This window comes from Rattus norvegicus, chromosome 5 (assembly GCF_021556685.1).
Source record: "Rattus norvegicus strain SHRSP/BbbUtx chromosome 5, alternate assembly SHRSP_T2T, whole genome shotgun sequence".
Classification (NCBI taxonomy): Eukaryota; Metazoa; Chordata; class Mammalia; order Rodentia; family Muridae; genus Rattus; species Rattus norvegicus.
Genome location: NC_141538.1, coordinates 29502306 through 29517779, shown reverse-complemented (window position 1 = coordinate 29517779; position 15474 = coordinate 29502306). Strand labels below are relative to the sequence as shown.

General features: G+C 46.2%; 1 protein-coding gene across 1 annotated transcript in view; it reads left to right on the top strand.

Annotated features, from left to right (window-relative positions):
• LOC148005674 (uncharacterized) overlaps positions 1-15474 on the top strand; it is a 57086-nt gene that overhangs the window by 33146 nt on the left and 8466 nt on the right. Inside the window, exon 3 of the mRNA XM_087551560.1 lies at positions 2489-2553. Coding sequence (XP_087407686.1) covers positions 2489-2553 — 65 coding nt within the window. The remainder of the gene's footprint in view (positions 1-2488; positions 2554-15474) is intronic.

Below are 15474 nucleotides of genomic sequence, written 5' to 3'. Positions count from 1 at the left end.
CCCGGGAACCGCTTCGGCTGAATGAGGAGCCCAGAGTGTGGGTACAAGGCACTCAACGCCCTGTTGCCAAGGCGGTGGTTAAGGATACCAGTTGCTCCTCTGGCCAGTAGTGTAGAGATAATAAGCCAATAGTCATGATGCTGGAGGCAACCCACTGCTGGACATTCCTTGAAAAGAAGTCTGGGCCCCAAATACATGGGATGCCTGTGTCCCACTCATTCCCCACCCCTTAGTAAGACAGTAAGCCAGGGCCTAATCTAGCTTTAGGAACTTAAACTGAAAGCTCACAGGTCTTGCCTCCAAGAGTCTGCCCTGTGAAAACAAAATTCAGGCAGAGGAGGCCACCACTCTAAGCTGAAAGGGCCTTAACTTATGGAAAGTGAAGAATTGGCTCTGTTTCTTCCCAGGGGAATCCGTCTAAGATGTTATAGGAGCCAAAGAGCTTATGATCTTTTTTAACAAAATGTAAACATTCTCATGAGACCTACCTACTCACCAGCTATTTATAGTGAGGAGAAAATGAGACACTGCACTTATAAAGGGTTTCTAAGCCAAAGCTCTACTGTAAATACATATGGGGATTAACTAGGAGTGACGAGTCATGTTAGTGCCTGGCAGTAATCTGGGTTCCCTGGGACTGAGATGTAATCTTCTGGCCTTGGTGAGATGTATAGCTCAAGTAGTCTCAAGACAGACTCCGAGGTCTTGGATAGACCATCAATTCTCAGCCTGTGTGTCACCTAAGACCATCAGAAAACACAGATATTTACAATTCACAGTAGCAAATTATAGTTATGAAGCAGTAAAAAAGACATTTTTTCATATTTGGGGGTCACCACAACGTGAAAAACTGTTATTAAAGGGTTACAGCATTAGGAAGGTTGAGAACAACTAGGCTACACAGATGGGGAGACAAAAAAACAGGTTATAGATTAGAAGGCAAATGTCTGGCTTCTTCCTCATCCTATTGACATGAGACAAAGACCTTGTGTGCTTTTTCTCCTGTCAGCAGGGCTTCCTTCCCTTCCTGGTGATTGGCCCAGGTTCAAAGCTGGACCTGGGCATGTTCACCTGAAGCTGTGGGCCCATCAGCCCCCATTGTTTAATTTACCAACCCCAAATTAGGAGAAGGGGACCCATCCCAGGCCAGGAAAAACACTTAAAACACCCAGCCTTCTGGGCTGGAAAGATGGCTCAGTGGTTAAGAGCATCTATTGTTCTTCCTAGAGGTCCTGACTTCAATTCCCAGCAACCACATGGTGACTCTACAACCATCTGTAATGGGATCTGATGCCCTCTTCTGGTGTGTCTGAAGACAGCTACAGTGTACTTATTTATAATAAATAAATAAATCTTTAAAACAAAGAACAAAAACCCAGCCAAACAAAAACACCCAGCCTTCCAGGGGGAGAAATAGACTTTGATCTCCAAAACTCTTGGAAGGAGACAGGGAATTGTCAATATGTATTGATCATTTGACCGTATATGCTTCAAGGGTTTATCTGTACAGTCTGGATTTTAGATTTTGGCAAATCAAGTTATTTTCTGTCAAATATTATTGCTATGTTAGGAGTCCCACCATCTCTTGTTTCTCTTTCAGAATCCATCTAAGGGCCATTGTGCTCCTAGGGGTGGGGGTGGGGGTGGGGGGATCCATCTAGAGGTCATCTTCCCATTTAGAAGTAAAATTTATTAACAATTATAAAAGTCTAGTTGCTTTGATCAAAAAGACTTACCTCATGCAGATTAATAAATTTGTTATTCCTAAAGGCAAAGTGTGAAAGCAGTACCTTGTTATGACAGAAAACCCGAGGTAAAAATGATGTTTCCAGAGACAGCCTCCATAAGCCTCCATTATGAAACATAATCCTGTACCCCACACATACACACTTAGAGTCTGGGCTAGCCCTATCAGTGCTTTGACCCACACAGTATACTAGTAATAATAGTCTAGGACTTATACTAGTAATAATATTCTAGGACTCTGAGCATTAAGAAAGTCTGGCAGTTTCTGCTCTGTAGTTTGGAAGAAGACAACCAGAAGACAGGACAGACATGCTGGGAAGAAGTTCAAGCCAGCTGTGTAAAGAGGCTACAAGGTAAGAGCTGTGTGCCAGGCCCTGGAGCACAGTCCATCCAAGCCAGACAGGAAGGAGAGAAAAAGACCCTCTAGGCAGTTCAGCCTCAGCAGACAGACCCACTATGTGATAAGTTAAGGAGTTCAGCCCCAGCAGACAGACCCACTATGTGATAAGCTGTCTCCACCGAGTCCTGCCAACATGGCAGAGTCCTGAGCAAATAAATGGTTGCTTTTTTTCCTTCCTTTCTTTTAAAGCTCACTGGGTAGTTCAAGCTGTCCTTAAATTCCTGATCCTCCTGCCTCTGGCTCCCAAGGGCTGAGGTCACAGGCATGTGCCACTGTACCCAGCAAATAAGTGCCTTAAGGCAACGAATACAGGAGGTTTGCTGTTTTGCTTTTGTTTTTCAGGGCCGAACCTAAAACAACAGATGACCAAAGTACAGAACGAAAAGCCACAAAGCCAGAAGAGAGTGGTAAGGAGCACATGTCTGTAATCTTTAGCCTTTGTGAGGTGGGGGCAGGAAGACCAGAAGTTCAAGGTCATCTTCCAAGCTGAGGTCTGTCTGACCTACCAGAGACCTCGTCTCAAACAACACACCAACCAAACCAAGCCAACAACAGAAATCCTACCACCACCAACAGCAATAGGCCTGTCTATCACAGACATGCCCGTTTCTGATTAACAGGGTTTTTTAATTTTTTTCACCAGGCCAAGTATGTTAGCTCAGTGCTAGAGTAACCACAAAAGGAAAGGGAAGCCATTGCTATCTCAGCCATCGCTTGCTTACCGTTTACTTTTGCTTACCACCCGGCACTTGTTCTATTCCTGTGATGTACCAAGAAACAGGGCTGATAGTTGTTTGTGGAAAGTTCATGTGTCTGTCCCTACGAGGAAGCAGTATTTTATCACTGACACTGTCTGGAAGTGTGGGGAGCAGATATAAGAAAAGGAATGTTACCCTCCGTTTTAAAAATTGTTTTGAAATTCCTACTAACAACAGAAACCCACCCCCAAACCTTTCACTACCAACTGCCCACACCAGGACACCAGGGTGGATTGTCTCTGCCTCCCAGCTTGAAACACTCTGGTTTGCAAACTTACATGAAGTAAGACACAGGAGTAAGGTCACCTTCGCAGCATGGAGCCGTCTGCACCAGCTGAACTCAAATCACACACCAGCAACACAATCTTCTCTCTGTTGGATGACAAAAGACCTGGCCATTCCTTGCCAGGCCAGACAACATGAATGCAACATCCCGTAATTCATAGGCTAATGCTCCAAGTGTTGCTATAGTACCCAGTTCCCCCACCCCCTGCTGTGGGCGACTTTCTCTCCCCATCTGTCAGAGTACCCTTGTCTGTTTTCCACGGTACTCAATACACTCCCTTATCTACCAGAACAAAAAGGAATTCAACCTCAAGTTTTGTTTGAAGGTTTACAGGGCTGGGCCACATTTATGCCATTGTCCAGATACAAGTAATGCTCCTGCCTCCTGCTCACAAAATTAGGTGGTGGCTGTCACCCTGTCAGCCTCACTGAGATTGCTACAGAGTACTCTTTCCTCCCATGCCACAAAGGAAGACCCTACAGCCCTTCCAACATAAATCAGTCAGCTATACTGTACAACTATAGAATCCCAAAGTGAAGTCTGCACCATCATTTTCAATCTGTGTACCAACAGGGACAGTCAGCTGGGCTTTGACTACATGCCAAACCGTTGGTAGTTGTCTAGGGAAAACGCAAAGTTGCTCTAGATTGCATTTAAGATGTCAGTCACTTGGGCTGGAGAGATGGCTCAGCGGTTAAGAGCACCCGACTGCTCTTCCAGAGGTCATGAGTTCAATTCCCAGCAACCACATGGTGGCTCACAACCATCTGTAAAGAGATCTGATGCCCTCTTCTGGTGTGTCTGAAGACAGCTGCAGTGTACTTATATATAATAAATGAACAAATAAATCTTAAAAAAAAAAAAAAAAAAAAAAGATGTCAGTCACTTAAAATTCCAGTGATACCCATTATTCCAGAATGAGTCAAACGGTACTAGAGAGCCTGGAACAGAAGTGTGGTGGTTCAAATAAAAATGGCTACCAGAGGCTCGTGGATTTGAAGAGTGGCACTCTGGAGGTGAATTAGGAGGCGTGGCTTGTTGGAGTGGGTGTGGCCCTGTTGAAGGAAGTGTGTCGCTGTGGGTGGGCCTTCAAAAGCTTGTAGCATGTCCAGTGTTTTTCTTCCTGCTATCTTCTTGTCTGGATGTAGAATTCTTAACTACTATCGAGTACCATGACTGCCTCTCCACCATGGTTGCAGTGGACTAAACCTCTGAAACTGTAAACAAGCTGCGCTTAAACGCTTTCCTCCATCACAGTTGCTGTGGTCAACACAATGGCCAAGAAAGGGCGTCAGATCCTAAGATGAAGTATAGATGATCGGTCCTGGGAATTGAACCCAAGTCCTCCGGGAGATCAGCTAGTGCTCTTAACCACAGACCCGTCCCTCCAGCCCCTATTGTTTTGAGAAAGGGTCTTACTATGTAGCCCTGGCAGGCTGTAACTTGCTGTGTAGGTCACTGTGGTCTACACCTGTGTTGGTCTTAGTCCTGCCTCCCAAGTTCTGGGGTTACAGGTAGAACTCTACTCTCTAAACGAAACATGGGAAACAGCGAGGGCCTGAGGGATCACTCCAGGGCCATAGCTTCTCAAGACTGCAGCTTCTGGGCTGCAGCTCAGCAGTAGAACTTGTGCCTAACATGCTAAGGCTTCACATACCAACCTTCGCCCACGGAAGGAAGGGAGGAAGGAAGGAAGGGAGGGAGGGAGCGAGGGAGCGAGGGAGCGAGGGAGCGAGGGAGCGAGGGAGCGAGCAAGCAGAGGGTGGGGGCTCTACAACTTTTGTAACTTCTGTAAATTGTCTTCTTAGTTTTTGTTTTGTTTTGTGTTTTGGTGCTTGGAGTGGAACCCATGAAGATGTCTAGACCCCAGAGAGAATGTAGACCTACCAAGCCCAAAGCTTGGCTGTTGCTTCTTGTTTGTCTGGGCTTCTGTTTTGTTTTGTGTGTTCGCTTGAGACAACGGCTCGTTACATAGCTTAGGCCAACCTTGAACTTACGACAGTTCTCCTGTTTTAGACTTCCAAGCATGGGAGGAAAGGCTCGTGTGCTGAGCTCAGACCTGCACAGTGTGTTGACCGCCCCTAGCACACACTGACGCACCTGAGCAGCTGTCTGTCCAAACGCAAGAGTGATAGAAACTGTCCCTGTCCCACCCCGGAGAGCCAGCTTCTCAGAGCCCAGATTACATAACTCAGGACAGAATAGAAAGAAAGTTCGAGAAGTAACAGTTTAGAGGGTTAGTTTGGACCTTGAATTTCACCTCTCCTCACTTTAGGTTTTTTTATTTATAAAATAAGGATTTTTTTTTTTGAAAGCCCTTCAAAAAGTTGTTCTGAGGGCTAACTGAAGTAATAAATAGGAAGTGTCTGATAGGATGTTTGGCATGTAGTCTGGGTGTTGCCTGCGTGTGCTGTTTTCTCTGACCTTCCAGCAGTGCTAGGTGAGAGAAGGGTTTCAAGAAAGGCTTCTTCAGGAGATGAGCTTTGAGCCAAACCCTAAATGACCCAAGGCTCTGTGAGGCTCTAATTTGAGAAGTAGAGAAAGTGGTGAGACTTTAGGCCCTGCCACCACCAGTCACAGCAGAAGACTGGCAATGTGGCCAGAGGGTCAGGAGAGAAGGCAGCGTGGTCACCAAACTGGACAGGGCCACTGTCAGAAGGGAGCTTGCAAACCAGAGCAAGCCTGCATTGTGTTTGAGATATGATGAGAAGCCAGGTTCTGTGGTGTGAGTCTTGTCATCCCAGGGACTCAGAGGGATAGGCAGGAAGATCACAGGTCCTTCCCGGGCAACTCATGTTACTTGAAAATAAAAGAATTTAAAAAAATTAAGGGTGGGAGATGGAGCTCAGTGCCCACTACTTGTCTACTGTGTACAAGGCTCTAGATTCAATACCCAGTATTGGAAAGGAAAAAAAAAAAACTACCGAAAAGTGAGTCGGCTCCATGATCAGCGGGCCCTCAGCGGGAGGAGAACCCAGAGGTGAGCAGGGAAATGGGTATGGGGTGGAACTGTTCTTTCAGAGCAAGGTGGCAGCAGCCATCTTGAAAATCCTCTTGGAAGCATGGTTCATTTTAAGGTTGAGGTGAGGCTGTTAAGCGGACTGAGGCATGTATGGGGTGGTGATTCCCCAGCGGTCAGAATCCCACCACCATTAAAGGGAATGGGGATGGAGTAGAGGAGAGATAAGGGATGGGTGTACGGGTGTCGGGCCGGAAATGTTCTGTAGGTCTTCTGATGGAGATGTTCAGAGCCATTAGAGTTTGGTCTGCAGCCCCAGGGAGAGGTGGGATGACTGAGTCGAGGGTGTGGCTTCTCAGTGTTTCTGTCATATTTAGAGCAGTGGAAGTGAGTGGAATGCGATAAGGAAGACTATGATTCAGAAGAGGGCTGGGAAAGAAACAGCCCCAGTGAGAATGTCATACAAGAGTCCCTAAAAATAGCATCCTCCTCCAGAAAGCCTAAGCAGCTGCAAAGGAGCCCCAGTGATAGCCCAGGGACACCAGATTTCAAACCTACAGCCCAGTGGCTTTGGATCTGACCGTAGTGGTCAGTGGCAACCCTGACACAGCAGTTTATGGGGACTGGGAAACTCCTGGCTGGGAGAGGTTAAAAAGATCAATAGAAATAGAAAGTCTGATTGTAGGTAGGGCTGGAGGGACGGATCAGTGGGTAAGAGCATTTGTTCTTGACAAGGACCTGGGTTTGGTTCCCAGCTACAAGGAAGCTCAACCCCTTGGTTCCAGAGATCTGATGTCCTTCTCTGTGGACACCAGGCACACTTGTGGTACACAGGCATACTTGTGAGCACAACACTCACACACAAAAACAAATAAAGCTTAAAAACAAAATTTAAAAAGTCTATAACTGTATTTGTCTGCTCGGCAACCTTAACCAGGTTCCCAGAGTAGAGAGGTCAGAGAACAGTTGTTAGTGTCTGGCCCTTTGGAGAGCAGAAATCTGAGGGCAAGCAATGAGACCTGATGGTCTGTCTAACTTATCACCCTTCCAAATCTAGCCACACTCTGAAGTGCCAGGGACCAGGCCTCTAACAGGAATTTCAAGGTGTGTGTGTGGGGGGGGGGGGCATAATTCAGTTCATACAACTATGCAATCCTTTTTTTTTTTTTTTCTTTCTTTTCTTTTTTTCGGAGCTGGAGACCGAACTCAGGGCCTTGCGCTTGCTAGGCAAGCGCTCTACCACTGAGCTAAATCCCCAACCCCTATGCAATCCTTTTAAGATTTATTTCTATTTTAGGTGTATGAATGTTTACCTGAAGGTGTGTATGCCTGGGTGTGCCTGGTGCCCATGAGAACCAGAGTATGTCAGATCCCCGGGACAGTTGTAAGATGTTACGTGGGTGCTTCTGCAAGAGTAGCTTGTGCTCTTTACCACCGAGCCATCTTTCCAGTTCCAAGAAACCCTTTTAAAGGAAATGTTGAGCCAGGCACGGTGGTATACACCTGTACCCTTGGGAAGTAGAGGCAAGAGGACCAAAGACTGTAGGCAATCACAGTTACATAGAATTAGAGGCCTGTCTGGGGTGTCTGAGACTGTCAAACAAAAGTAAAGAAAAAGAAAATGCTAGAGAGGAGAGCCCGGGGCAGCTAGAGGGGTATGGGAGGTGGGGACATTTTAGTCTCATCTCCGATTTCTGTTAGGGGAGAAATGACACCCAGGTATTACTGATGAGAAGGATGTCACAGAGAAGCTGAGACTGGCTGGAGAACAGATGGGGTAATCGCAGTCGCAAGGCCTACCTGAGAAGGGATGGGATCAAGAGGTGTTAAATGACTTAGTCGTGTCACATAACCTGTGTGTCACTGGGGCCTACACTTGACCCCAGGAATTATCATTCTGCAACTGCTGAGAGCCATCAAACTGCATTTTAATCCTTTCTTTGAGAGGGACTAATCAGAATTCTCCCTCAGGATTTAGAGAAGGAAACCTGTTCACATATCAAGTGACAGCTGCCCTGGCGACCTATATACCAGATACCGAAGGCTGGTGAGGTCAGTGAGTTCATGACAGGGGACAGGGAGGGAAAGATGGGCTTGTCTGACAAACTAAAACACCATGGGAACCAGGTCCATTGGTTGAATATTTTGAAACTATGACCAGCCTTGGCATATTTGTTCCAACTGAGCTTAGTCAACTTGCTGGTGAGCTTGGCAGGCCTCCCACAGCCGTTTCAGAGGGGTTACATCATGGGGTTTCCATATGCAGATCATGTCCTCTCTTAGTGCCAAGGAATATGTGGCTTTGCGATGTTGCTTCTGCAAACTCTCTTATCTCGACACTTGCGCGTTGCAGCCCCAATGTCAAACAGATCAATCAATAAATGGACCTTGGCTTCACATTTTGTACAGAACAATTGAACAGACACACACACACACACACACACACACACACACACACCGAGTCCCCTGGCCACGAGACAGCCTGCGTGCTGCCAGGTGACAGGCTCCCGTCACTTGCTCCTGGTCATAGGCTCACCTGAAGAGACAGGTTAAAACCCGAGCCTCAGGAAGGCCTTGTTGTTTCAGTCAAGGCCATTTTCAGGCCTCGTCTAGGTTACCTGAAGGCAAACCCTGATCGACTTGGAAGCTGATGACCGATCTGAGTCCACCCAGTGAAAACAACTCCAGGGTGTTCTGTGGGCCACTGCGGTGCCGAGAATAAACAAGGAACGAGGGAGCGGGCTTTAGTATGTAAGGGATCTCAAACAGTAGCATCCTGGTCTCTCTAACCCAAACCAGAACGGTAAGTCCTCACATTGGTTTCCTATCTCCTCACCAATCTTCCTGTGAGTGCTTCCTTTCAGTACCCTCAAACATATCTGCTACAAAGCCACCTATGCGGCCTCCCTCCTCTGGAAACCACCTGGAGCAGCCGCCCCTGGGAAGGCAGTAAAACTGTGCTGTTTGTAATGGCAGGTTCTTGAGTTTCTGTGGTTTCAGTTTCTATTTCTGTTGCTGACTGTTGTGACTTCTTCTCTCATCCCTTTTATGGGTAGTTTTGCATTTCCCCGGGCACCTGCGCTCAGCCTAGAGTGTCAGCTACATAAAACTGTTAACAATCCTGTGGCCAGTCAGTCTGTCATTATTGATCCCGGAAAAATGTCTTGTGAGACCAAAACCTCAAGCTGGCTGTGCTGAAAGATGTATGTAATCCCAGCACTTGGGAAGCTGAGGCAAGAGAATCCAAGTTTGAGTTTCTGTGTCCTGAATTCCGGGCCAGACCAGGCTGCAAATCGGGACATGAGGCCCTGAGTCAGAGTGAAGTCGAAGTATACCAGAATGCCGCACCTCTAACATTGATAGACGGTTTGACCTTGCATTGATTGATCGCCTGCGATTCTCCTCAAACATCAGAAACTTCCTCAGGGGGTTTCCCTCTCACTCAGTACAGCTGAGCACAGTGAGGTGTCTGCCCTTTCCCTTCTGCAACCTCTTTGTCCTGGCTCTTTGTTGACAGAGAGCAGCCACTGTCACATTCTTTCCAGCTTTATTTTGTGACTGAACTTCAGACCCAGTTCATTCAGAACTTCTCCTTAGATCCATTCATAAATCAAAACATTCGCCTGGTAGTAATTGAAGAATAATCGTTGACCAATAATAACGGATAAGTTCCAGTGTTCTTTGTCTACCTCATTTAAAGTGGCCACCACAACCATTTATTGAATTGAAATCATTATAAGCATTATCACTGCTATTGAAGAGGTCAGAAAGTTAGTGTCTTCTGGCGAGCAAGTAACAGAACTTAAACAAAGAGAGCGGGTGAGGTATGGTACAGTCCAGGTCTTTTTTTTTTCATCCCATAATAATCGGTGTAATTGGAACTGGATGTGTAGCTTAGTAGGTGTGATGTTTGTCCAGCATGGAGGGGCCCTGAGTGTTATCCCCAACAGTTCATAAGTGGGGTGTAGTGGCTCATACCTGTAACACCAGCACTCAAAAGGTGGGGAAAGAAAACAAATCAGAAATTCAAGGTTTCCCTTGGTACATAGCAAGTTTCAGGGCAGCATGAAACACACGAGAGCTTTTCCCAAAATAGACAAATAGTCACCCCCATCATTGTGTCTATGAGTCACCAGCTCCAGACAGACCAGTGTCCTGGGAGGCCTGTCACCACGTGGGTGGCTGATAGCCAGGCTACCCCAGCACTTCTGATTCAGCAGCTTTAGGGTAGAATCTGCAAGTGTTCTCCTTCACATCCTTGGCTCCCTCTTGTCAGCTCCCTCCTACCCAGGAGCCATCGCCTAAGCTAGTTCTGGCCAGTGAAACGTTTTCAAGGGAGCCATTTGCTGGATTAGTGTCAGAAACATGGCTTAGTTGTTCTGTTGTTTGTTTTGTCTTTTAGTTTAAAATTGTATTTACTTAGATGCACTCAGGATGTCAACAAAGCAGCTGCATCTTTTGTTTGTTTTTGCAATTACGGTGGTATTCACTTAACAGAACAATTATCTTCACATAAGCTGCATCAGAGACAACTGAAGATGGGAAAAAACAAATCCAAAAAACATAAACTGAAAAGAAATAAAGGAAACCAAACCACTGTCCCCAAATATAACTAACTTTGTGCTGTGCACCAACAAGAACCTGCTTTAATTTCCATGCCAATTTACAGCCCCCAGACTGTACCAGGCAAGGTTGGTGGCTATTGAAAATACCACCAGGACAGGGCTAGCTAACACATTCGGTACTGTGTTAACTATACAAAAACAGACACTGTACAGTTTAAAAACAAATCTTACAAGCCTTACATTTCAATGTTTTTCTTTAACCATCTTTTTTCTTTTCTTTTTTTTTTTTTTTTTTTTTTTGGAGCTTGGGACCGAACCCAGGGCCTTGCGCTTGCTAGGCAAGCGCTCTACCACTGAGCTAAATCCCCAACCCCAATGTTTTTCTTTAAAAGGAGTGAGTTGTGTACTGGGAAGTTAAATACTTCATAAACAAGAACAACAACAAAAAAACTGCACTTGAATCAACTTCTTCCTCTTCTTCCTCCTCCTTTTCCTCTTCCTCCTCCTTTTCCTCTTCCTCCTCTTCCTTTATTTCATCCTCATCATCATCATCTCCCCCTTCCTTCTTTTTCTTGCTCTTCTCAGCCTTGACCACCCCCTTTTTCGCTGCATCAGGTTTTCCTTTAGCTCTGTAGGCAGCAATATCCTTCTCATACTTCTCCTTCAGCTTGGCGGCCTTCTTCTCACAGGGCTGCTTGTCATCCATGGCAGTGTTGTTCCACATCTCTCCTAGTTTCTTTGCAACATCACCAATGGATAAGCCAGGATGCTCGCCTTTGATTTAGGGGGCAGTACTCAGAACAGAACAAGAACGTTGAAGGAGGCCTCTTGGGTGCTTTGGGGTCCTTGAACTTCTTTATGGTCACCCAAAGAACTTGAACTTCTTGTTATCTCCCAACAAGAACAGCTGCCTCACCAAGTCCCCTGCCACTACAGCGAGACCCACTCTGTGTCCACACCTTTCTTACCCTTACAGGTTCTACCCTAAGCCTGAGGCAGAATGGAGCCTTCCTTCTCTCAGTGGTTTTTGTTTGGGACTTTGTCAGCATCGAGAAAAGGAATCATTCAGGATTCTGTTGGACGGAGAGGAGGTGCTGCATCTGAAGCCTGGAGTCTGGAGTAGCAGGACAGGGGGTCCAGGTTGGCAATAGAAACTGGAGTGAGATTGAATTAATATTGAAAGCCCTAGGCTAGATGAGCTGCTGCCTAGGGAATGGATTTGAGAAGACATATTTGGACTGAGCCCAGGAGCCCTCAGAACCTTTGGAAATGGGAGTGAATCTGTGAGAGGGATCATTGGCCAGGAGAGGACAGGTGACTGGTGAATCCACTGCATTTATACAGTCACTGCCCACAAAGAATCAGAGAAGGAGGAAGAAAAGCATGAAGGGGAAAACCTCAAATTTGAAAACATGTATACCAACAAACAACACCCTGGCATTGAAATTCAGACAAGAAAGAGGTTAGGATTAAGACACAGGTTGGGAACTTTATGGTGGGTAAAACATACAAATTATGTGAAAAATACTAAGGCTCTAACAGGAAACAGACAAAGGATGTGAACAGAGAGCTCCCAAAGAAGGAAACACAACTAGTAAACAGAGATTAAGAAAAATGTTTGACATCATCAGCGAGGAAATACATACTAAAACTACAAGATGAAACGTTTTAAATTTACCAAGTGAAAAGAAGCTATTCGCGCCATTTTACCCAGTCATTCCAGTTCAGGGAAATCTAAGAAACTAAGCTGAAATGTGGATGGGATGGGGGGGTGGGGGAGAAAGACCACAATGTTATCTACAACAATAGAAAATGGTTCAAATGCTTAACACTGAGAGGCTGGCTTAGAAAACCGGCCTGGCGTATTATTACTTGTGGTTTGGATAAGAATGGCCACCAAAGGCTTAGTCACCAGGGAATGGCACCATTTAAGAAGGGTTAAAAGGATTGGGAGATGTGGCCTTTCTGGAGTAGCTGTCGCCTTGGGGTTTTGTCACTGGGGTGGGTTTTGAGGCATCAAATAGCCCATGCAAGGTCCAGGTTTCTCTCTCTCTCTCTCTCTCTCTCTCTCTCTCTCCCTGTCTGTCTGTCTGTCTGTCTGTCTGTCTGTCTGTCTGTCTTCTGATCAGGATGTAAACTCTCAGCTACTCCTCTAGCACCAGCCATGCTCCACACTGTGATGATAATGGACTAAACCACTGAATCTGTAAGCAAGCGTCCCCCACACTGTCTGTGGAGTTTGAATATGCATGGTCCCCATAGACTAGTGTGTTTGAGTGCTTGGCCATAGGAAGTAGCACCATTAGAAGGTATGGCCTTGTTGGAGGACATGTGTCACGGTGGGGGTGGGCTTTGAGGTCTCTGCTCAAACTATGCCTTGTGTGGCACAGTCTCCTGCTGCCTGCAAATCAAGGTGTAGAACTCTCAGCTCCTCCCCTAGTATTGTTTGTCCGCCTGCTGCCATGCTCCTCGCCATGACAATTATGGAAACTGTAAGCCAGCCCCAGTGCAACATTTTCCTTTATAAGAGGTCATGTTGTGGTCACGGTGTCACTTCACAGCAATGAAACTCAAAGCTGGAAGTTGGTACCAAGGACTGGGGTGTTGCTGGGATAGGCCTAACCATGCTGTTGTTTGGAGGAAGGTGGATTTGGGCACTTTGGGTTAGGAAAGCACTACAGTGCTCTAAGCACTGTGTAGAGCCACAGGGCCCTCCTAGCAGGAACATGGAAGGCGGTGGTGCCGAGGGTGAGTTGAACTGTGGGGCCTCCCTCGAGAGGTTTCAGAGGGGAAGAATGTTTGCGTGTGGCCTAGAGACTGTTCTTGTGACATTTTGGTGAAGAATGTGGTTGTTGTTTGCCTTTGTCTGAAAAGTTTGCCCGAGGCTAAAGTGTAGAGTTCTGGATTAATTACATGAGGAAAGGAGATTTCAGAACAGCCCAGTGGGGCTGTGCCATTGTGATTATGTGCAACGCTGAGCAAGGGAAAATACAAAATGCATGGTTCAAGGAGAAAGGGGCACCAGGAAGTACATGGACCTGGATTCTGTGTTCAAGGAGATAGGCAGAGTCAAGGTATTAAACGGAATAAAGAGGGTGGTGACCTCTTTGCAAGATCCCACCCAGCCAGCTAGGCCTCCGTCGTGTGAAGAGGAATTTAAGAACAGTTTGTTACACGCCCTTCATTTTGGAGCTCATTTGGCAGAGGCCTGCAGATCTCTGAGCTGAAGGTCAGCATGACCTACTGAGTAAGTACCTGGACGGCCATGCTTAGGCAGTGAAGGAAACCGTTGAAAACAGAAAGCTTGTCAAAATGTAATTGAGCAAGGGGGCCATGTTCCAGGCCCATCAAGCACCTTTGGTTGCATTGTTTTGGCTTTAGAACTAGAGATAGAAGAAAGGAGTTATAAAACTTCCCTTGTCAACTAAGAAAAGCCACTGAGGTCGGGGCAGCAGGTGTCCCTGCATGAAGGCCCAAGGGAGGCACTGCGTGAAGCTGTGAAAGTGAAGCCTCCATTACTTTGGAGACACCAAGAGGTTAGAGATGCCAGAGCCAGGGGATACCCACCCAGGAGAGCTGCTCACAGCGAGTGGAACCAGCCTAAGAGAGAGGTGTGTGGTACAGTCAACAAAGCTGAAAGGGGTTGAGATCTGAAGGAGACTTTGACATCAGATACGGAGGTGCAGAGTTTGGAGTTTGCCCGATGGTTTTCAGTCTTGCTTTGGTCCAGTCTTTCCTCACGGTGCTCCCTTCCCTATGTTTTGTAACAGGAATGTAAACCCTGTGCCATTATATATTGGAAATACGCGATCTGCTTGATTTTGATTTTTACAGGGGATTACAGTTAACAGATTGCATGAATCTCAGAAGAGCCTTTGAACTTTGGACTTTTAAACAAGTTTGAGACTCTTACAGACTGAGGACTCTTGAATTTAGACTAAATGCATTTTGTCATGGGTACAAGCCTCTGAGGACCAAGGAGTGGAGTGTGGTGGCTTGAGTAGGAATGGCCTCCATAGACTTGTGCGTTTGAATGTTTGGCACTATTAGGAAGTGTGACGTTGTTGGAGGAATTGTGTTATTACAGGGGCAGACTTTGAGGTCTTAACTATACCCGGGGTGGCACACGGCTCATTCTGCCTGCAGATCAAGATGTGGAAGCTCAGCTCCTTCTCCAGCACCATGTCTTGCTCCTTGACATGATGATAACGGACTAAACCTTTGAAGCTGTCAATCAGCCCCAGTTCAGTGTTTTCCTTTATAAGAATAGCTGTGATCATGGTGTCTCTTCATAGCAATAAAGCCCAAACTAAGATAGTGTCTCTTCACAGAACAGATATTAAACCACGACTAACTTATTAGTACTAAATCACAGACATGTGTAAAATATCTAGGAAGAGTTTATGGTAAGAGGAAAATGTATATGGTGTTGATTTTTAAGCATTAGGGGCTGTGTAGATGTCTCTGTCCATTAAGTACCTGTCAATTACTTGTGAACACCCTAGTTTGTTTGCTAGAGCTCACATAGAACAAAAAGTCAGGAGGATGTCTGGGGCCTGCTTGGTTAGTCAGTCTAGCTGAATTGGTAAATTTTGGGTTCAGTGAAGAACTCTGTCCCAAAAATACAGTAGAGAGCAATTGGACCTCTGGCCTCCACTCTTGTGGGCACACATGTGTGTACAGACCACACACACACACACACACACACACACACCCCAAGCAGGATTAAATTATATAATGTATCACACATTTTGCTTACG